The 19,702-nt window shown below is 41.3% G+C and overlaps 1 protein-coding gene across 2 annotated transcripts in view; it reads right to left on the bottom strand.

Annotated features, from left to right (window-relative positions):
- Window positions 1-1,168: 1,168 nt before the first annotated feature.
- The window catches only part of ATP2A1 (ATPase sarcoplasmic/endoplasmic reticulum Ca2+ transporting 1), a 39,424-nt gene continuing 20,890 nt past the window's right edge, over window positions 1,169-19,702 (bottom strand). The window contains exons 12-23 of one of the 2 annotated variants that reach the window (XM_081970051.1): window positions 19,097-19,228; window positions 17,826-17,951; window positions 16,713-16,931; window positions 13,351-13,686; window positions 10,176-10,396; window positions 9,756-9,958; window positions 8,991-9,076; window positions 8,742-8,875; window positions 7,299-7,416; window positions 6,280-6,397; window positions 5,383-5,426; window positions 1,169-1,770 (exon numbers count right to left, since the gene is read on the bottom strand). In XM_081970051.1, coding sequence (XP_081826177.1) covers window positions 5,422-5,426; window positions 6,280-6,397; window positions 7,299-7,416; window positions 8,742-8,875; window positions 8,991-9,076; window positions 9,756-9,958; window positions 10,176-10,396; window positions 13,351-13,686; window positions 16,713-16,931; window positions 17,826-17,951; window positions 19,097-19,228 — 1,698 coding nt within the window. In that variant the 3' untranslated portion in view covers window positions 1,169-1,770; window positions 5,383-5,421. The remainder of the gene's footprint in view (window positions 1,771-5,382; window positions 5,427-6,279; window positions 6,398-7,298; window positions 7,417-8,741; window positions 8,876-8,990; window positions 9,077-9,755; window positions 9,959-10,175; window positions 10,397-13,350; window positions 13,687-16,712; window positions 16,932-17,825; window positions 17,952-19,096; window positions 19,229-19,702) is intronic. The other variant, XM_081970050.1, reaches the window with a different exon arrangement.

The following is a 19,702-nucleotide window of genomic DNA, read 5'->3' as shown; positions in this document are numbered from 1 at the left end:
CAAAGAAACCTCTCTCTGCTGCTCTATTTAGGAGGAGGAATTATAAAGTGGCAACTTCTTTTCTTGTTTTTTTCCAGATGTTTCATCAACAATGGGGTGCTGGTTAAAGGTTACAATCCTTTCAAAATGAGATTCAAACAAGCCATGGTTTGTTATATCTTATTACACAGAAAAGAAGCACTTTCCTGACAATTGTGGTTGCCAATATTAAGAGGAATCCAATACCTTGGTATATAAACATTGAATTTCTGCACACTGTACATTCAAAAATCCAGAATTGTTGTACAGAGGGGAAAATATACATTGCTTACTGTACTATAGTGCTGTGGGCTAATTCACCCAATATACTTTGTTATTATGTAGTCTGCTTGGATTTTGATTATGATTTATGGCTTAGGGTTGCTATATTCCCTAGCCACTTCTAGTACAGAAATTTTCAACTAGTTCTTTATATTTGGATTTTAGCTTCAAGAATTTTCCAGCCAGTATGCAACTTTGACAATTAGACCCTAATGGCTGTGCTTAACTAGAGAGTTTATAAAATTATGATATTTGGAGAGTTCTTGGTGTGTATGTGTATGTGTGTGCGTGTGCGCGTGTGTGTGTCTGACAGAATGCCATGCAAACCCAGCCAATTATGATGTATCCCATGGGTCATGTTAAATAAATTATTATTTACTTGGAATGTCATCCCACCCAGTTTCAGATTAGTAGTTCCGTATACAGGTAGTCCCTAGACTTATAATCATTTGTTGTAAGTGACTTATGACCTTTTTTCACACATGACATTGCAGCATCCCTTAGTCATGCAATCAAAATTACAAAATTATAGTTGCTTGGCAACTGACTCATATTTATGACGGCTGCCGTGTCCCAGGGTCATGTGATGCCTTTTTGCAACCTTCTTACAAGCAAAGTCAATGTTAAAGCCAGATTCACTTAACAATCATGTTACTAACTTAATAGCTGCAGTGATTTTCTTAACTGTAGCAATAAAGGTCATAAAATGGGGCAAAACTCACTTAACAACTGCCTTGCTTAGCAACAGAAATTTTGGGCTCAATTGTGGCCGTAAGTCGAGGACAATCTATATATTGAATAAGAAGAGTGATCAGTCTCTCTGTCCATTCCCCAGTGAGGCATAACAATAAGAGAAAAGCCAGAAATCTTTAATACAGTTAAGAGTTTATTCTTTAATATCAATAAATAAGCAGCTAGAAGAATCTCTTCATTTCCTCCAAGTTGAGGAGTTTCATTTGTTTGTTTTTTCCTAACAAAATGTTTCCTTCTGTTTATGTGTGCATTAAAAAATCCAGTCCTGGGCTTGAGGTGGGTTCTAGTCATAAGAAGAGGGAGGGAGGGGGAAACGAACATAGTGTGGTCACTAATGCGGAAAGCACTTGGGACGGTATGTATGCATGTGGTATGAGCGTGGGCTTGCGTGTGCAAAGGCAAGGACAGGCAGGTGGCTCAAAATGTACAGAAGCCGAGTCGCTGGTGGGGTTTGTGGGTTGGGTAGAGAAGCAGCTGGCAGGGAACGTGGCATGGCAAATGCCAGCACTGTGGCCCACACTAGCAATCCAACTAGCAGAGGGTTTAAAGGGGAAGAGAGACACTATTAAATAACAGAGGGGCAGAGAAGCAGAGGCGGGGCCGAAGACAAGACAGTGGGGTTTGGGAAATGGGCAAATCTTGATGGTTGGGGCGGGGGGAAACAACGTGGTTATTTCCATGATGATTCAAATGTTCACTTCTTTCCTTCTATATTGTCTGTAAAAGGGAGGAAGAAAATAAAGAATAAAAGGCAAAGAATGAAGAAATCAAGACACCACCCCGCTCCTCACATACACTGCAAGCAAGATGAGTAACCTAGATCTACTTCTGCAAATATTGGTCTGCAATTGGGTTGGAGAATGCCAGAGGCCTAATGGGGTTATCCCCACTTTTCCAATACAAGTGGCAGTCTAGCAAATAGCGATTATTATTCCTTCTGCATTTTTCTATCTCTATAAACCTTTGTGCCTTCAGATAATTATCAGACATATAATCTCATAATCTAGTAGCCATATGTGTTTTCTCCATCCTGTTGGGGAAAGCCCCCTCTTCTAATTGGAGAAGGCATGCCAAATTCCATGGGCCCATACTCCATTACTTTGAGTTTTCTTCCGCTTTCAATCATCACTGGCAAGAATGTGTACTCCTTGATATTTGTTGAGGGTAGTTTTTAAAGTGGATTGTCTCACTTTATGAATTCCTTCCTTAGATCACTTTCTTTCCCTCCCAATCTTTTTGAGAAATGTTTATGCCTTCTGTAAATTTTTAATTCTCATTTCCTATACAATTTTTAATTGGTCCATGGTATACTTAACATTTTTTATTTCTGATAGTTGCTGTAATGGAATCTAATGAATGGTTTAAATAAATATGTTGAAAATTACAGACCTCTTACTAGATTGGAGAAAACTGGCCCACATGTTGTCTTAACACTGGAGAGACTAATAAAAAGAAAATCCATAATACTGTGCCCAGTGTTATGCTTAGAAAATGAGACAAACTATAAAATAGCTTTCCCCTAGAGTTTGAGACTTCTCCTGAGATGATGTTAATAAAAATGAAGCTTTTCTGAGGATTTTTCATAGTTTAAAGGGGGTGCTATTACCACGTGGAACAATATTTTTGTATGTTGTTCCAGCAGTGATGTTGATTTAAATTTTGCTAATTATTTATATAATATTGTGGTATTTTATTATGGACTATGCTGGATGTTGCTGGGTTCTTCTGATTGGGGAGGTATGTGATGGATGGATGCATGGATGGAGATAGATAGATAGATAGATAGATAGATAGATAGATAGATAGATAGATAGATAGATAGATAGATAGATAGATAGATGATAGATAGATGATAGATAGATAGATAGATAGATAGATAGATAGATAGATAGATAGATAAGTATATAGATAGGTAGATAAATAGATAATATATTACATTATAATTAAACCCCAAATAATTCTACTGACTAACAACTAATTTTACACACTGAGTGGAACTTGCTTCCTTTGAAGCATGTGTGACCTTGGAGCCTTAGGGAGAAATAAACAGACCTGGGGATGTTCACTGCCCTAGTTTCACACATGCTAACCCCAGCAGAGAAAAGCTCACCCAACCCAGAACATCATTTTCTCTACAGCTTTGCCCAAGCATCCTCACCCATCTTTTTAAAAAGAATCTGACAACACCAAAAGCAGCAGGCCCACAGAAGGGACGCATCACCCCCTGTGCTGTCCAGCAAATGTATGGCCAAGCAATGACTTAAATCAGACATTTGCCTAAGCATGTCACAAGGGCAATAAAGGCACAGTTAGGCACAATCAGAAAGGCTGTGGAAAGCAGAAAAGACTTCTGTGCAAACAAAGGTCAGTCCAAGACCATCCTCTCATTGAGCCAAACACAGTGAAGTCAGAAGCATCTTTAAAAGGGCACCAAAGGCCAAGAATGGCCAGGAAAGGCACAAGGTAGAAAAAGGTCCAACTAACAGAAATACAATTTGAAATGTTACAATTAGGGTTCATGCAACCCAACAGATAAACGTGTAAAATGGTTTGCGCTGAAAGTTACCCCATCTTTTTCTTTTAAAGGAACCTATGAATTATTCAGTGGTTTCAAAACTGAACTCTAAACCACCCTAGGATTTGATTCAATTAGAAATTTCTAAGATGTTCCTCCAGGGAAGGGTCAATAAACTCAGGCAAGTTTTCCTAAGAAGTAATTTGTTTCCCTTGCTGAGCTTCCTCTGCAACACGGGAACTGCAGAAGTCATTAGAGGGAGTGATGATGACCATTCATATAAGGGCCAGTTTTAATGTAAAAAAAATTGCTTCCTTTTCTCCTGTAATGTTGGTATAGAAAGTAGAGAAAATAATTTTGACAGAGATATGCAAGATCCATAACTAGGGCAAAAAAGGGTGGGACATATTTTAAGTTTAGAAAAGACATGATATTCAAAATCAGACCCTCTCTAATAATTTGTCTTTCCTATAACAGCTGTAGAGAGTATGGGAAATGTCTTTGACAGAAATACACAAGATCCATCACCAGGGTGATTGGGACGGGTGTAAAAAAAGGTTTTAAGTTTACAATGGACAGATATTGGTAGCAGTTCAGACACATTCCTAACTTACTGAACTATAAAGAGAAAGCACAGCACAATCAGACCTGCAAGGCTATGTTATTATAGCCAAAAATTAATAAAGGTATTTTTCCCCTTTCTGTGGAGTTGACTTTTGGATTGAGTCTGCCTAGTGGTGCTGACATCAATCTTGCAAATCTAATTGTCTTGTACTTTCTTTTCTTACTGCTCAGTGAATTAAAGAGAGGTCTGTCTAAACCGCTTCTGAATATTATGTCTTTTGTGAATATAAAATATCTTTCACCCCTTTTTCCCCTAGTAATAAGTCTTGCATATCTCTGTCAAGTTTATTTTCCCTACGTTCTATACCAACATTTCAGACACACTGGTTTGTCAGTAAATGCTTGGAATTGTAATTTTGCTTATTTGTGTATCTTGACACATGAACCAAAGTACCATTTCCAGAGTTTCAGTGGACTGAAATAGGAAGCAATCAGCAAAACAGATTATTATTGTACTTTTCCTTCTCCTTCTCTCTTCGTCACTAATTCCTTTATATTCAATATTATGTATATAGGTTTCATTAGGGATGAAGCAGAAGGTGAAGGAAGAGAAGGATACACTTTCTGATTATTCCTATATTCACATTATCTATGTCTACTGTAAGGTAGAATCACTGATAGATCAATCTATTCTGTGAAGATCAGTGGATTAGACATGGTTCTATAGTCTCTGAAATATTTGAAGCTTTCTAAGTAGATATATAAAGATTCTTTGGCAGGTGTGTTAGTCCCACCATCTTGAAAATGCTCAATTTGAACCCCCCCCCCTTGGAAATTCAGCCTGTTCTGTGGGCATTCAAAACATAACATTTATAATTGATGTTTATTGAAGTGGCCATGACCATTCCTGTATCCTAACAAGAAGTTGAATTTGTGCAACATGGAATCTTGTATTGATCAGATTACCACCAAACATTTCATTAAGAAATGGTACTCTTGGAATAATTCTCTTTCAGGGAAGGATTTTCTGTCTCTGGCCCTATGAAGCAGGCTCTCTCCCCCTATGTAGCTGGCCCCTGGTTTCCTGGACAATGTCACTTGCAGCAAACAGACTGTCCAAGCAAAAAAGAAACATTTCCCCCAGTTCCGCACAGATATTGCCTATTTTTCTGCATAGATCAACAGACAGATATGAAGGAATTGCCAGAGAACAAACAAGGCATGCAATTGAGGGTTGTACAGTAAGATACCTGGGAGGCAGGATACAGGAGAATAGAGGGGGAAGGAGCTTATGCTACAGGATGGAAAGGATAAAAGAAGCCAGAGTTAATAGAGATTAGGAAGGAAGTTCCCAAGAAGAGGAGAATATTATTAGTCTGGATGGAATGAGTAAGTAAAATGAATAAATGAATGATTAGCAATCCATAAAGGAGGGGAAACTCTCTAGAATAAGAGATAGGCAAACAACTGTTTCTTCTCTCTTTTGTTATATCTTATTACACAGAACTCCCAGAGGTGCTTTTTCAAAAGGCAACTGGACTTTGTTTTCCCTTGAAGACACTTTGCTTCTCATCCAAGAAGCTTCTTCAGTTCAGAACTGACGTTGCCTTTGAAAAAGCACTTTTGGGGCAATCATGACCTGGATAATTGAGAATCTCCATAGACACTCAGACAGTTTCCATCTACTTTTGTGCTTCCTCTGGTCCACCAGATCTACTTTTATTGTCAGATCTAAAAAAGTAAAACCAAGGATCCGGGGGATGGGGACGGACATACTCCACAGCTTTATAAAAGGGACTCTATCATTGCCTTTATCAGAATTGTAAATTCCTTGGAACTGATATCAGATGCATCTGGATGTGCTCCATGGAGTTCACCAGGAAGGAACCCAAGTGACCAAAGAATCCTTTATTTAAAGGTGTGTCCCACTGAATGACTGCAGATGGGAATTCTAGACTAACTGAGGAAATTTCAGAGGAAGGGAGGAAATAATTACAAAGAGAAAGATCAGAAAGGAAGGGACATTCCATTTCTTATCTTCTCCGACTTGGTGATTTTGTTTTCATGGATTCCATCTGAAAAATCCACTTCCAGTGAGAAGGAAAAGGCAAATGACTGGGAAGATAAGGTATGTAAGGGAGACTTACGCTCCAGATAGTTCCGGGCAACGAATTTGAGACATTCATCCAGAAAGATGACGGGCAAGGATATCTTCAACACCACGATCCAGTGATGCAAGTCCAAGTGTGTCAGTTTGAAGATCATCTGGAAAGCACAAGAAAAACAATGGAGACATCAATAGAGAAATACATGTATTTTCTTCTACCTTTCCACTCATAGTCAGACTATGTACTAAAATAATGTAAATGATAGGCTATATTAGACATAATTGACTGACTCCTGATTAAAAATTGGATTTAATAAATGGGACTTGTTCTTTCTAGCAATTAGGAATGTATAAATCCTTTGATGAAGGAATTCCGGAATGAATGGAAGAACAGCTAAAGCATCTCTTTTCAAGCCACTAAAGAAGCTGTTTCTTCTAGAGTGAGTCTGCTGCTTTTAGAAGTTATTCTTAGATGTTTCCCTATGAGTATACATTCATGCATAGCTGCTTCACTTATTTTCCCCAGCAAGCAGAGGTGGCTGTGCATATGCAGACATGAAGAAGTAGCTAGAAACAGTTTTGGGAATAGCTGAAGAAGCCTGGAAAAGACCTCTCCAACTAGAAGTACAGTAGAGCAACTGTTTGAATGATGGGGGGGGGGGGAGCTTAGAGCACATTGCTGTGCATTCTGAAGTATTTTTTCCAAAGGATTTGTATAATCCTTTTTTTAAATTTCTGTAGATTTCAGCAAGAAGTGGGAGTGCAATCCCCTAGCAATTTCGGTTATGTCATGCCTCAGATTTGAAGGCAAAAAGGTTCATTGACAGGCATGAATCTAGCACCCATCTACTCTTCCCTAAAACAACTGGCCATGTTGGTCATGTAGCTGTCCTTTTTAGGTGCCACATGATCCTGGAAATGACACAGTTGTTTTAAAGAGCTGAAGAAAAGTCTTGCGTTATTTGTGCCTCTGCAGATCCATGGCCCCTTTTTACTTTTGAATTCTAAAGTAAAATCCCCCAGCCCTCACTGATCAAAAATGTGGTCACTATTACTTACAGGCAGGGGATCAACGTAAAGGATGACAAAATGCAGAGACATGGAGAGGCAGATAGATCCCAGAAGCCAGATGTTCACCCAGGGAGGCATCCGTACCAAGGACTGGTTCTCTGAAAGGCTATATAGGAGAGAGAAATTGGAAATTAAATCAAGGTTATGATTTCCACTCTGTTTTTGAAATGAGAGCTCCCAGGCTTAAATAACCAGTCAATGCAAATATAAAATGACTAGTCCTCTTTAAAAAAAATTGAGATATATGAGACGTGAGCAACTTTCCTTTGAGCTAAAGGTTAATTAGATAGATATCTCAGCTCTGCTTGGAAGGTCCCAGCCCTTGGAGTTAACAAATGGGTGCAATTGAGGATTACGACAAGGTTAGAACACAGTATTGCAATTTGGATGCAGAATTCAATTAGACTACAGACTGAGATTGTAGTTCTCAGACTACATTTCAAATCAACATCTTTAAGACTTTAAAACATGTCATCAGAAAGGGAGAGCTAGTGATTGGGGGCACTTGTTCTTTGCCCTCCCTTCTAAACAGTAAAACATGAATTAATTATGCAAATAAGTAGATGTTTTAAATTAAGGATACTTGTTTTTGGAGCATGGCAAGAGTTCTGCTGCAATAACTGGGAAATCACTACTTTTGTGCTAATTAATCTTGGCATGCTTCAGCAGTCTGCCTTTCTTCTATTGTGAAGACCAGAATGGGACAACTCGCCACAGTTAACTCACCATGACCAACTCGCCACAGCCAACTCACTGTGGGATAACTCGCTGCAGGATAATTTAACAATTCTATTTAATTATTTAAAATAAAAAAAATATTTTAATTTTTGTCATTCATATTTCATTTCTGTCCCTCCTTTTGCATCCTTTCTTTAATAATTCTATTCCACTATTTGTTTAATATTAGTGTAACTCTTGTCCAGCAGCAAGTTGGCCTGCGGTGAGTTGGCTGTGGTGAGTAGTCCTACAATGAGTTGGTCATGGCAAGTTGGCTGTGGCGAATTGGTTGTGACAAATTGTCATAGACTCTGTGAAGACATGTCCAATGAGATGTAGGTGACTTACAATGCTATTATTCAGATATTCCTTGGTTCCTTATATTGTTGTAAAAATTATTCTAACATACATAGTATTTCGCAGTGGCTGGGTGTTTTGCATGAAATATAAGTTAACTTCAAATGTAAGTTTTTGCACTGCTAAAAAGCTGGATTAAAGCTGAATCTCTAAAATTCATTTTTTGTTGGCATGGACTTTGAATTATGTTTACAGAGAACATTAATTGTCCTTCCCCATCATCCTGCACAATTTGGAAAGCTGGAGAAAGCATAAGATTTGCACAAGGTGGAAACAATGCATGGAGAAATACTAGTGAAAATGTGCAAGGCTGTACCATGTGTATGAAACCAAGGCCTTTATCCTCCTCCATTTTACCTGTTGAGCGCATTGCACATCTCAATGGTGACCAAGACGGACAAAGCCATGGTCATGGGGACAGAGGACTCAAAGATCTCACAGTCCAAGCCGTCAAAGGAAGGGTGGTCTTCTGTACATTGCATGAAATGGGACTAGGAGAAGAAGAATGGGGAAAAGCGAGATTAAGACTGAGCTTTTCCGAATTAAAAAATCCTTCTTTCCTCATACAATACTTGTCTCCCACAACTTAGAGCAATCAAAACTCACCAATTGATGGTAAGACACTCCAGGTCCATCCTCAGCATATATGAACCACCAGGCAGCAGCCCCAACAGTGGCTGCTCCGACATACACTGTAGGCAAAACAGAAATGAAAAATTATTGTGAGCAAAGAGAAGGCCAGTGATAGCAGAAAGGGATATCTATCTCCTCAAGGTTGATTGCTGAGAAACTGAAATGAAAAGCCTGGGTTGGTTAATTCCTTGCATCATGATGGCATAGTGGTTAGAATGCAGTACTGCAGGCTAATTCAGCTCACTGCCAGGAGTTCAATCCTCACTGACTCAAGGTTGACTCAGCCTTCTATCCTTCCAAGGTTGGTAAAATGAAGACCCAGATTGCTGAGGGCAATATGCTGACTCTGTAAACCACTTAGAGAGTGCTGTAAAACCCTGTGAAGCAGTATATAAATCTAAGTGCTATTACTATTATTTATCTAATGAATGCATATTTTGCCATAGCCTAATGGCTCTGTTTGCAAACATATAATAGTAAGTATGAACAACATGCAACTGACTGAAGAATAAACCAAAGGTAGTCTAATTGTACCAGGCTGGGTCATGCAGAAGATTTGTGCTTGCTTGGGATTTTGGAGATGATAGAGATTGCTGAGCTGAGATTACTGTTAGGTCACATAAGACAAGGATGAGGGTGCAGACTTGAATTCACAGTTAAAATATATGATATAGGCCATATATATGATATAGGTCCAAAACTAGACCAAGACATCAGCTATTGGAGGAAAGCACTTACTTCCAATGGCCATGTAGCGGAAGAAGAGCCAACCGCTAATCAGGGGCTCCTTGGGGCTACGTGGTGGCCTGTTCATGATGTCCAAATCAGGGGGGTTAAAACCCAAGGCAGTGGCTGGAAGCCCATCTGTCACCAGGTTCACCCACAGCAGTTGTACAGGGATCAAGGCTTCAGGGAGACCGAGGGCGGCTGTAAGGAAGATACTGGGGTGGGGAGATGCAGAAAAGAAAGACAAGCATGAGATCAAATAAGTCTCTGGAAGGCAGGAACATGTGACATCACCATTATCACTTGGAGAGGTGGGACAGATTTTTCCCACCATAGTTACTCGGTGTTGATTTGTCCCTCTGCAAAACCATTTTCCAGACAACCTGGTTTAGCTTTGAAGCTGGCCAGATGACAGCATGCGAAGCCCCTTACCAGACAACCTCACCCACATTAGAGGAGATGAGGTAGCGAATGAATTGTTTCATGTTGTTGTAGATGGCCCGGCCTTCCTCCACCGCAGCCACAATAGTGGAGAAGTTATCATCTGCCAACACCATTTCAGAGGCAGTCTTGGCCACTGCAGTGCCAGAGCCCATGGCAATTCCAATTTCGGCTTTCTTCAGAGCCGGGGCATCATTGACACCATCACCGGTCTATCAGGAGACAGAAAGAGAGGGGAGGGGAGGAAGGAGATAGAAAATTAACGGAGATATAAATAAATAAATATTGGAAAACCTCCAGGTTCCAAAACTGAACAATCCTCCTTGATGAGGGATATGATTCCATCACTAGGTGGTCCTCCATTTCGGAAAAGAACAGAAAAGAGGACATTAAAAACATCTTAAGTGATGTGAGAAGCTACCCACCTCCTAGAAGAATGAAATATTTTGAGAAATATTTTAAAAGGCAAAATAAAATATTTCCCCTAAAAGATAAATAAAAATCTTAAGAGAGACTCAGAGCCCCAGCTCCCTCCTCCCAGCAGATATTTTGTGCTCATTAAAGAGCCTATCTACAAAACAAAAGACCCTTGACTCTTAATCCCATCAGAGTGATGGGGTCAAGATATAACCCTCCAGGACACCCACTAGCAGCAGAGCTCACTACATTTAACAATCTCCTAAGGACATTGCGTCAGCCAAACTTCAACCAAGTTTGGCTCAGACGAACTCCTAGGATTTGTACATGGCACTATGGGAGCCTGACAACAGCCAACAGAATACATGTTCTTGTACAGGAACAGGAAGCTCAAGTTCAAAGGCCAAGAGAAGGTATAAATACCCTTCCCTCTCAACTCCATGTGTTCAGCTGCACCAGAGAACTATGTGCTTGGTGATTTTGTTTTCTAATTAAACCATTTTTCCAATCAGCCTTCATGTTTCCACTGTCTTCCTCCTGGCTTGGAACTGAACCAGATGGATATTTCATCCAACAGTGAGCAATTCCTCAAGGGGATCCCTGAAATGTTCCCTGATGACATCATGCTCCTTCAGAGCTCTTGTTAAAAGTAACAGGGTTATTTTTATTATTTTAGCATTTGTTTCAAATTTTATTTTAATTTAGTTTGATTTGATTCCTGATTCTCCTGAGTCTCCAATGCTTTGCCTCTGTCTGGATTTTAAAAAATTTGATATAGGAAGGAGACATGGTCCTCTTTTTTTAATTAATCCTCAGATCAAAAGAGTGATAAGGGGGAAACATAGAAAGATCTCTTCTCTAAATAGCTGAAATGAAAAGAGATGCTCAATTATTCACCAAACAGTCAATTAGGAAAACAATTGATTCTTTTATATAGTAAATTTCTGCTATATCCAATCTGAATAGCAAGCACTCTGTCAGAGAGAAGTTCCCTGAAGATGGACTTTTATTCTTTTAATGAACATCAGGCTACAAAAATGTAAACTATCATATAACTTTTACAGGTTGTCTTCAACTTGCAACCATTCTTTCAGTGACCATTTGAAGATGCAACAACACTGAAAACAGTGATTTACGATTGGTCTTCACACTTATGACCATTGTAGCATCCACATGGTCACATATTCATAATTTGGGTGCTTGGCAACTGGCATATATCTACAAGCGTTATGGCTCTCTGCGGTCATATGATCCCCATTTGCAAAATCCAACAAGCAAAATCAGTGGGGCGAAGCAGGATTCGCTCAGTGACGTGCAGTGAGGTTTATGACTGGTGAGGCACTGACACAGTGCTGGGTTTCAAATATTTTTAGACTTGTGGACTTCAACTCCCAGAATTCCACAGCCAGGCATGCTCAGTTCCAATTTAAAGCGACAGCATTTGTTTTTCTCCTTTGCTCCTTCTTTCTTTTTCTTTTTCTTCTCCTTCCCCTCCTTCCTCCCTCTCTCCCTTCCTCCCCCTCTCTCAAACACACACACACACACACACACACACACACACACACAAGTTGGATTGGACTATCTCTCCTACCCCTTCCCTCTCTCACTCACTCTCAAGCAAACCCCCCCACACACAAAAGTTGGATTGGATATCTTTTCCAGTGGCTTGAAAGCAGCTCCTCTGCCATCCCCCCCCCCCCCATTCCCCTGCTGCCTTTCCCAAACACCTCCACCATTGCAAATGCAGCCTGCTGTCTGGGTGGGAAATGCCTGGAACACAATAAAGCCCACCCACCACCTCCTGCTGGCAGGCTGGGGTGAGAGGAGAGGCAGAGAAGCCGGAGGGGAGCTGACCCGAGCCTTCCAAAAGAAAGAGGCTGGGGGGAAGTGTGTGTACTACAGCATGGCTCTTTGCCTGGCTTCCTGCCTCCTCCTGTGGTCTCCTCAGTGCTTGCTTGTGCTCTCCCTCCCCAAGTGTAGTTTGATTGCAGGTGGAGCCACGTTGCCTTTTCAAACTTGTAATCAGTGAAGCTGGGCTAGATTTTTATATAGTTTTATCCAGCTGTGTGTGTGAGAGAGAGAAATGAATGGGGGCCTGGGGAGGAAGTCACTACACTTGGGGAGGGAGAGCACCAGTGAGGTTAAGCAGAGTCATCCATGGTGAGGCAGCAACTAGCTCAGCTTTTTCCTTTTACTTTTTTTTTTCATGATGAGAGTGGTGAGGCTGTGCCTCACTTGCCTCACCTGACTGCACGTCACTGGATTCGCTTAATGACCATGTGGTTCGCTGAACAACCACAGTGATTCACTTAACAACCACGACAACAAAGGTCTTAAAATCAGGCAAAACTCACTGAACAATCACCTTACTGAACAACAGAAATTCCAGTCCCAATTTGGGTCGTAAATTGAGGAACTACCTGTATTAAATTTCCCTAGTGCCCATTCATTCATCCAGATTTAATGCACAGATCTGCCCACATATCATCATAATCATCATCATCTTTTAACAACCCCATAATTTCTTGTGGAGTCTGGACAACTGAATGGAACTAGCAGAGTGTTTAATGGCTGGATGCCCTTTCTGTCGCCAATGCAGAGTTTTGTTCAGCAGATATGGTCTCACTGTGCCCAGAGAGAGAAATATCTGCCTCCACTTAGGCTTGAACTCTTAATTGTGAGGTGAGAGCTCCACCTCTAGACCACCACACCACTCCTTCCCTGCCCACATATATCCCCATCTATTCACCATGGCAGTGATCTCATCGAAGCTCTGCAGGAACTCCACGATCTTTGACTTGTGCGTGGGCTCAACCCGGGCAAAGCAGCAAGCTCTTTTGCAGGCTTCGCGTTGCTCAGCAGAGGGTAAGTCATCAAACTCCCGGCCGGTGTAGGCCTTGTCGGTCACGTCTTCATTTTCGGTGAAGATGCCAATGCGGCGACATATGGCAATAGCAGTACCTTTGTTGTCACCGGTGATCATGATGACGCGGATGCCAGCTTCACGGCACAGTATAATGGATCCTGAGACTTCTTTGCGGGGAGGATCCAACATTCCTACGCAGCCCACAAAGGTCAGGTCATTCTGCAAAGGTCAGAAAAAAGATTATGAGCCAGCCTGTGGAACCTACTAGCCCATACATCCTTTCACTAGATAACCTCCATCTGGTCTTTATATCAAGTTTATACCATGTCAAAGGTGGGAATCTTTGCAATTCAGATAAATAAAGGCTCAAACTGAATTCTCTGATCACTTTTTCAAAGAGTTATGAAAACATGGATTATTGTAACCCAAATGGTGACACATTATGACTTTGTGATTTATGTTACTGATTTTTAATGGTATATCTTATATTGTCATTTGTAAGCTATTGAGTTTCTTTGAATATGGAATAATCTAGAAGCTAAAGTAATGAATAAATAAAACTTTTTTATTGAATAGATCAATTATAATATAGTGGCTTGAGGGGAGAATTGGATCAAAATCTCCACAGAGACAACATTTGTGATGATGGGAAGCTTCTCCCAGACTAACCAAAGTTACAACTCACTTGTACAAACAGGAGGGGGAAGAGTTTTATATGTTAACTCAAGTTTCTTGGAGAAAAAATAGAGAAAATAAAACAGAGAAAAATTAATAGGAGATAAACCAGGAATAGAGAAAAGTACAAAGTGGCTGGTTCCCACTTTATTGTTCATACAATGCACTGAACCAAAATATCAATGCCAATTTTTATTTTGGTGCCTTATATCACCTAGTGCAGGGGTGGCAACCTTAAACACTCAAAGAGCCACAAAGGTCTTAACTGGAAGCCCCCCATTTAATTCTGGAGCTGACCAGAAGTCCGGTTCCCCCACCATAGAGTCTCCTTCTAGCACAGCATCCTTTTTCCTCTACCTGTCCTAACTGAAAGCCCTATCAATTGTAGAGCTGACCGGCAATAGGAACTTGCAGCAGAAGGATGAAAGAGCCACATGTGGCTCCAGGACCACAGGTTACTGACCCCTGACCTAGTGTGACTTCAAAAACAGGATGTATGGTTCAGTGGCTTGTATGAAGTAGGTAATGGTGATTTACTCAGTAAACCATGATTAAACACACTATGGTTTAACATAGTTGGATGAGCACATTGCTTATATGTCTGATACGTGGCTTGTTCTCTTGTCCTTCAGAGTTCTCAAGGAAGCAGAGGCTGGGATGAAGGAATTACTCTTGTATGACTAAACATAAAGCAATTGCCTGACATTTTTGCCACCAGGATTTTGGTGTAATTTTAAAGATCATGGACGAAGGCCATTCCCACACTCCATAATCAAGCTATATAGCAGTGATGGCGAACCTTTTTTGGCTCGCGTGCCACAAGTGGGGGGAGCGCAGGGGGGTCGAGTGCGGGCGTGCCGCACCCATAATGCAACGCGCGACCCCCCAGTGCGCATGCGCGCAAAACGCGTGACCCCCCCGATTTTTACATTTTTTTTGCCCTCCCCATGCTGCAGGGGCTTTATAGGAGCCTGGGGAGGGCGAAAAGAGCCTCCACCGACCCCCCAGAGGCCCTGCGAGGCTTCAGGGACTGTCCAGAGGCTTCCCTGAAGCCTTCGGAACGCTTAAAACCACCCTCCGAGCAAACCGGAAGTGACTTCCGGGTTGCTCGGAGGGTGGTTTTAAGCGCTACGAAGGCATCAGGGAAGCCTCTGGACAGTCCCTGAAGCCTTCGGAGCGCTTAAAACGACCCTCCGAGGACGGTCCCTGAAGCCTTCGGAGCGCTTAAAACGACCCTCCGAGCAAACCGGAAGTGACTTCCGGGTTGCTCGGAGGGTCGTTTTAAGCATTCCGAAGGCATCAGGGAAGCCTCGGACGGTCCCTGAAGCCTTCGGAGCGCTTAAAACGACCCTCTGAGCAACCCGGAAGTCACTTCCGGTTTGCTCGGAGGGTCGTTTTAAGCGTTCCGAAGCCTTCAGGGACAGTCCCTGAAGCCTCCGGGAGGGGCGGGGAGGCTCTTTTCACCCTCCCCAGGCTCCTATAAAGCCTCTGGAGCCTGGGGAAGGTGAAAAATAGTTTTTAAAAAGGTGAACTCAGCTGCCCAGCGCGCGCATGCGCGCTGTCCAGCTGACAGGGCAGCGCCTCGCGTGCCCTGACAAATCGCTCCGCGTGCCACTTGTGGCACGCGTGCCATAGGTTCGCCATCACGGCTATATAGTATCTAAAGTCAATCAAGGTGTTTTTTCCTCAGCTGCAAAGCATGCATTTCCCTTTATGCACACTTGCACATGTGAAAAAAAATTAATGATAATCCATACATTTAAATTGCTGCATTGTCTTAAGATGTATTTACTGATCTTTATATTTCATACTGCCCTGAAAATACTGTTTAATTCAGTTTCATCATTTCTTTCACAAGAGATCCCTGCACCTGGGAGTTTTTGTTAACTTTTGAAAATTCTCAGATCAATGTTCAGGCGAGAAGTCTCTTACAAAAGGAAAGAAGAAAATAAATTAAACGGCATTTCAGGGCAGTATGAAATATAAAGCTCAGTAAGGGACATGGTGGCTCAGTGGCTAAGATGCTGAGCTTGTCAATCAGAAAGGTCGGCAGTTTGGTGGTTTGAATCGCTAGCGCCGCTTAACGGAGTGAGCCCCCATTACTTGTCCAAGCTTCTGCCAACCTAGCAGTTCAAAAGCATGTAAAAATGCAAGTAGAAAAATAGGAACCACCTTCGATAGGAAGGTAACAGTGTTCTGTGCGCCTTTGCCATTTAGTCATGCCGGCCACAGGACCACGGAGATGTCTTCGGACAGTGCTGGCTTTGAAACGGAGATGAGCACCACCCCCTAGAGTCGGGAATAACTAGCACATATGTGTGAGGGGATCCTTTACCTTTACCTTAAGTACATTTTAAGACACTATAATAATTTAAGGTAAAATGCACACATAATCTTCAAAGTAAACAGTATTTAGAATATTGTAAAAATGTTGTATCCAACCTTAGTGACTTTAAGACTTGTGGATTTCAATTTTGGGAATTGAAGTCCACAAATCTTAAAGTTGCCAAGGTTGGATACCCCAGCTCTATAGTTTTCATTAATAATCTACCACTAGTGGTAAGCTTTACCTCATAATCAACAAATTTTGTGGAATCTTCTAAATACATGTCTTCTCTCTTTGGTGGGGTGTCACGAGTGGCCAATGCCAAGCAACGGAGTGTATCCCGTCCTGTGCCCCACTCTTTGATGACGCCCAATATGTGGTCCTTAACAGAGGATGTGAGGGGAACGCGGGTGGTGCCCACACGAACATAGTTACAACGATCAATCACACCCTCGGGGGCACCCTGTGAAGACACAACAAAAGTAACAAGCATTGTCACTCGTGGAGAAAGTGGATAGAATAGCACACAATGCGACTACATAAATATCTGGATCAGGCCATAAAACTTCAGCATAGAAATTCTCTTTCCTTTATGCGGAAGAGTAAGTGGTAGATATAGTCATGTAAAGGTCCATCATTGAACTATATGTCTGCTGAAGGAGGTTCAGATAACTGAAAGTCTATCCATTATTTCCCCCTTTTCCTCCAATAGGAGAACATTTACAAATAAGAACAAAACTAGCTACAAAAAAGAAGAGAGGACCTCGTCTTCTCCCTGATATAATGGTCCATGGAAAGCTTCCAGACTAAGTTGGTTGCCAAGCTAAGTTCCACCTGAACAGCTACCATTTGTATATATCAGGTGGTCCTCAACTTAAGATCACAATTGAGCGCAAAATTTCTGTTGGTAAGCGAGGCAGTTGTTAAGTAAGTTTTGCCCCATTTTACAACATTTCTTGCCACCATTCACTGAAATCATTAAGTTAGTAACACGGTTGATAAGTGAATCTGGCTTTCCCACTAACTTTGCTTGTCAGAAGGACACAAAACTTGATCACTCGTGACTCTGGGACACAGCAACAGTCATAAATATGAACCAGTTGCCAAGCATCCAAATTCTGATCACGTGACCAAGGGTATGCTGCAACAGTCATAAGTGTGAAAAAGGTTGTAAATCACTTTTTCCAGTGCCATTGTAACTTTAAACAGTCACTAAACTGAAGTTTGTAAGTCAAGGGGTACCTTTGGAAAAATGAACTAGAAAAAAATATTTGAACTTAGAATAGATGCAGAGAGTGAATTCCTATTTTCCCTTGTGGGTCACTTGAGTTGGGCCACAAAGAAGCCTACTACCCACCTTGATAAACATCTTGTTACCAACAGCAGCCCTGGAAGCTTTGGCTGGAGAGCAATAGACAGACATGGACTTCCTGTCACGAGAGAACTCCAGGGTGAATTCCTTCTTCATGAGTTGTTTGATCACCTGAACAAATGCAAAGCAGAGGGAGAAAAAGAGAGTTAAACCTTAGTTTGCTTCACAAAGAACCACAGCAAATGAATGACACGAATCCAAACAATTGATCCTCCAAATATACTAGTGTTGGTTTCCAATATTACCGCATGGCCATCTCTGGAAAGTATGTAATGTGAGAATAATCATCCTTTATTGAGCCTCAGAAGAGACCTAAATATACTGGATAAGACCATCAGAGGATGGTTCTTAAGATTTTTTTTGCAAGGAAACAAATAAATGTTTCAGTACCACAACAGAGCAAAACAGATTATTCAATTAAATATCAGCTTCCAGGTGATGCTACATAAGTCTACAGCAGCTAAAATAGCAAAAGGCCAGTGGTAATAACTAAGCCACCAATAATTTGGAATAATTTGGAATTGTAAGCCACCCAGAATTATCAATTGAGATGGAGGGATGTAGATAGATAGATAGATAGATAGATAGATAGATAGATAGATAGATAGATAGATAGATAGATAATAGCATCATCTTTCACAGACTATAATGTAGCTCATCAAACCCACTCCTGTGATGTCTGCTACAAGGCAGAATTGGCAAATTACAAAAAAGGGGGGATAAATGGTACTTGGCTAAGTTATATCTCCAGAGAATCAACCCCCTCTTTCCACAGCAAGCCTCTAACCCAAACACATTTCTACTATTGTGTTCCTCCCATGCTCCACTGAACAATGCTTCTGCATTCCAAAACTGTTCCACGGTAGACCATGGGGGAATCTTGAGAACCTCAATGTAAACAATAAATATTGTGGCATGAAAACATGTTGCATGAACTTTACAGTGGAGGTGGACATGGCACCACTCAGTAACCAAGAAATATAAGACTTTATATGGTGGAATCTGGCACTAAGTTGCAGGAGGAAGGAATGGAGACCACTTAGTCATTGGTATGAAGAAAGAGATCAAAGAAGGAATTCTTCCTAAATCTTCACAGTATTTATCTGATAGTAATACAGAGTGTGCTTTAATCTGGCAAGATTCTGCCTATACTCGAACAACAAAGAAACTACTTTGAGACGTGAATCGTGGCGGGCTTGGTCCCCTGTGCCTGGCACTCTAATGAGAGTCAATTCCTGGAAGAAACATGTACTTACTGAGTTGCAGGCATTGGCACGGTCCACCTTGCTGAGACTTCGTACATCTGTGTTGAAGACATTCATCTTTTCAACCAAGCAGGTAAGGGCTGTTTCAGTGGCCTCACCAACCTTCTCATATACACCTTTGGACTGGGAAAGGGAAGAATCAGAGATAATGCGATATGAGAAAAAGAGTGTTGGGGAGAGAGCATTCAAACTCACAATATTATATTACTGTGACTATATAATAAAAGAAATTAGCATTCATAATTTTGGTTTTCTAGTCTGGTCTACCTGAAAGGACTAACTCTTATTCTCAAGGCTATTCTGCAGGCTTATAGCTAGTCTCTGATATTGTTGCTGTTGTTTGTGCCTTCAAATTAGTCTTTACTCCTGGCAAGTACTGTATATTGATTGGTCCAGGCAGATTTTTGGTGACTTTTTCAGAAGTGATTTCATCTTGCCTTCTTCCTAAGGCAAAGACTGGCTCCAAGTCACCCAGGTGGCTTTGTATCTAAATTAGGATTAGAATTCCTGGTTTCTAGACCACTATCTTTAAGCAATACACCAAACTGGCTGTCTGCCTAAAGTAATGATCACTGGTGCACGTAGCACAATTGTATC

The sequence above is a fragment of the Natrix helvetica genome (genome assembly GCF_964273705.1).
Source record: "Natrix helvetica genome assembly, chromosome: Z".
NCBI classification, from domain to species: Eukaryota; Metazoa; Chordata; class Lepidosauria; order Squamata; family Natricidae; genus Natrix; species Natrix helvetica.
This window is presented reverse-complemented; position numbering and strand designations above follow the sequence as displayed.